General features: G+C 51.3%; 2 protein-coding genes across 2 annotated transcripts in view; both read left to right on the top strand.

Annotated features, from left to right (window-relative positions):
* Positions 1–298, top strand: part of LOC103604325 (extensin-like) — a 1890-nt gene extending 1592 nt beyond the window's left edge. Inside the window, exon 2 of the mRNA XM_008588888.1 lies at positions 4–298. Within this exon, the coding sequence (XP_008587110.1) occupies positions 4–298 (295 nt within the window). The remainder of the gene's footprint in view (positions 1–3) is intronic.
* Positions 1–2972, top strand: part of ST6GALNAC2 (ST6 (alpha-N-acetyl-neuraminyl-2,3-beta-galactosyl-1,3)-N-acetylgalactosaminide alpha-2,6-sialyltransferase 2) — a 22340-nt gene extending 19368 nt beyond the window's left edge. The window contains exons 7-9 of the mRNA XM_008588889.1: positions 299–382; positions 1475–1574; positions 2707–2972. Of these exons, the coding sequence (XP_008587111.1) occupies positions 299–382; positions 1475–1574; positions 2707–2874 (352 nt within the window). The 3' untranslated portion in view covers positions 2875–2972. The remainder of the gene's footprint in view (positions 1–298; positions 383–1474; positions 1575–2706) is intronic.

Genomic DNA, 2972 nt, shown 5'->3' with positions numbered 1-2972 from the left:
CCCCCCCCCGCCCCCCCACCACCCCCCAAATAACTGTTCCTACCCAACCCCTCCCACTCTGTTCACGCCCCCCTCCTCTCTCTCCTACTCCCTGCCCATCGAGGTCCTGGTGGGTGGGAAGCCACACGTGGTCCCCACCGTGCTCCCGGCCACCTTCTACACCCCCTTCTCCCGCTACTACTCCCACCCCCGCCCCCACCGCTCCACCTACCGCAGGCGACCCAGCTTGCTGCCCCTCCCCTCGCTCTCGCAATACGATGGTCCTGGGCGCTCTGTCCACTTCTATCATGGGTCCTAGGCCTCACACCTATTTTGGACCAGAAGCCTCTGCCAGTAAATTCAAGCTACTACATCCAGACTTCATCAGCTACCTGACAGAGAGGTAGGTGTGTGCGTGTGTGCCCGGAAGAACAGCTGCCCCTTCCTTCTCTCACACCTGTCCCACCTCCATGCAGTGCCCTCCATGAGCCCCGTACACTGTAACCAATAACCAGAGCTCACCTGTACTGAGTGCTATGTGCTAAGCACTTTCTACTATTCCACTTAGTATTTTATTAAATACCTTAATGGGGGTGGTGTTATATCGGGCAGTATCAACAGGATTACTAGGGACTGTTCACAAAGGCAGTAGTGGGGCTATCAGAAGAGTTGTCATCACCTTTAGTTCCAAATACAGCCAGCACAAGGTGACCCACGGGAAGGAGCCTGGGGAACAAACAACCCTCCCTCCTTCCTACCAGTTGTTCTCAATGCTGGGGGCCAGGGTGGGGATTTGGTCCCATCTGTAGAGGTGCACAAGACGGCCCCTGCAACAAAGAATTATCTGGCCCAAAATGTCAATAGGGCCGTGGTTGAGAAGCCCTGCTGTAGACCATGGAGGTTTAGCATCCCAAGACAGGGAGCAGGTGGAGAAGGGATCTCCATTTTACAGAGGAAGAGACAGGCTCAGAGAGGTTAGGTGATCTGCCTGGCAATGCTTCAATGTGAATCCAGGCCGGAGGTGAGAGCCCACCACAGTTGCCAGGGCGGGGCGGGGCGGGGGGCTGGAAATCAGTCACAGGATCTGAGCTCCCTGCCCTCATACATAATTCCTGCCCAGTCAAGATGTAGGGTGGAGAGAAACTCAGGTCTCGGGCTGAACGAACAGGCCACCTATGCCCTAGGCACTGTGGTTACTTACTAGGCCAGGGGTGAAGACAGGTGGGAGAAAGGGGGAAGGATCTCGTCTGTGGTTCCTCTTTCTCACACCCGCTCCCCTGCCTTTTACCTAAAGTGTTTTATTTCAACCAAATATTTAGGAGTTCACTTGTTTTTTTCCCCCAATAGAGAATTGGTTGGGATAGAAGGGCAAGAAGTTTTTGAAGTTTTCCAACCTGTTTGAATGGGTAGTTGTAAAGTGTAATGGCATGGCCATCAAACTAGTGGGTGACACCTAATGTCTTCCTCGAGTTTTAAAGCCTCTTTCTGTTTCCAGGTTTTTGAAATCGAAATTGATTAACACAAATTTTGGAGACCTATATATGCCTAGTACTGGGGCCCTCATGCTGCTGACAGCTTTGCATACCTGTGACCAGGTAAGAGGTCTTCTCTTTCAGGAGCCCATGGCAGCAGAGCCCAGGTTTGAACAGAATATGACTCCTGACATCTCTTACGTAAGGCCTGCCACCCTCACACCCGGGACTCTTGGCCTCTATTCAGTGGGGAAAGGATCGCCCAGCTGCAGTAATGTCACTGCCAACCCTTCTGCCCTTGTTATCCAGTGTCCTTTAAAGGATGGTACTGGGCCAGCCTCGCCCTGGAGCCAGTAGCCACCTGCCCCAGCTCTTTCACGCTTCCCCAAGGCAGCCAGCCATTCTATATGGTATTTAAGGTGCAAATTATCAAACTGCTCTTCTGAAAGCAAAATCTTAACAGAACTGGGGAGGGACATCCTAGAACTGGGGTGAGCCAGCAGGGTTAGCCTCCCACATGCAAATACACACAAGAACTGAAGTCACAGTGTGACCCAGTCCTGATAGGATGTTGCTTACAGAACCGTGCGGAGGCAGAGAGAGGCGGAGAAGCAGTTGTCAAGGACAGGTTCTGACCCATGCTAAAGCCAGTAGGACAGCTGGAGGCCGAACATCACTCTAAGACTCCGGCCTTACACCTTTTCCCTGCTTTAATGGTAGGAATCTCTTGACTGTCACTATTAGGTTGGGACAAGGTAGTAATGGGCTTTTGCCTCCATCCTTGAGCTTGATGAAGGTCATGGCTTCGGAGTCACACCTGAGTTCCAACCTAGCTCTGCTGCTCACTAGTTGAGTGGAGACAGTCACCTCTAAGCCTGTTTTCCTTTTTTTTTTGGCAGCTGGCCACCTATTTAATAGAGATAAGGCCTATCTAGATTGTCATAAGACTGGGGTGGGGAAGTGTGCAGAAAGGGCACAATGCCTGTGAGCTGTGAGTTATTACCACTGTTTATCTGCACCTTCACAGGCACCTAGGGTTGGGAGGACTATTGTCATAAGACTGGGGTGGGGAAGTGTGCAGAAAGGGCACAATGCCTGTGAGCTGTGAGTTACTACCACTGTTTATCTGCACCTTCACAGGCACCTAGGGTTGGGAGGACTATACCTTTCTAAATTCACCTCACCGCACACTATCTACATATAGCAGAAGCTCAATAAATACTAACTCCAGATTATCATGACTGTCCTTGTCCAGGTCAGTGCCTACGGCTTCATCACAAGCAACTACCAGAAATTTTCTGACCACTATTTCGAACGAGAAAAGAAGCCATTGATATTCTATGCAAACCACGATCTGTCCCTGGAAGCTGCCCTGTGGAGAGACCTGCACAAGGCAGGCATCCTTTGGCTGTACCAACGCTGACCACAAAGCATGGAGCCCTTTGCTTCTTGCAGAACTGTGGCCAGGTCCCCTCAAGTGACCAAAAGCCTTTTTCTTGATTTCTCAACCTTTGAAGGGGT

This window comes from Galeopterus variegatus, unplaced genomic scaffold, assembly GCF_000696425.1.
Source record: "Galeopterus variegatus unplaced genomic scaffold, G_variegatus-3.0.2 Scaffold5086, whole genome shotgun sequence".
In the NCBI taxonomy this organism is placed as follows: Eukaryota; Metazoa; Chordata; class Mammalia; order Dermoptera; family Cynocephalidae; genus Galeopterus; species Galeopterus variegatus.
Note: the sequence above shows the minus strand (reverse complement) of the source record. Positions and strands in the feature narration are given on the sequence as shown.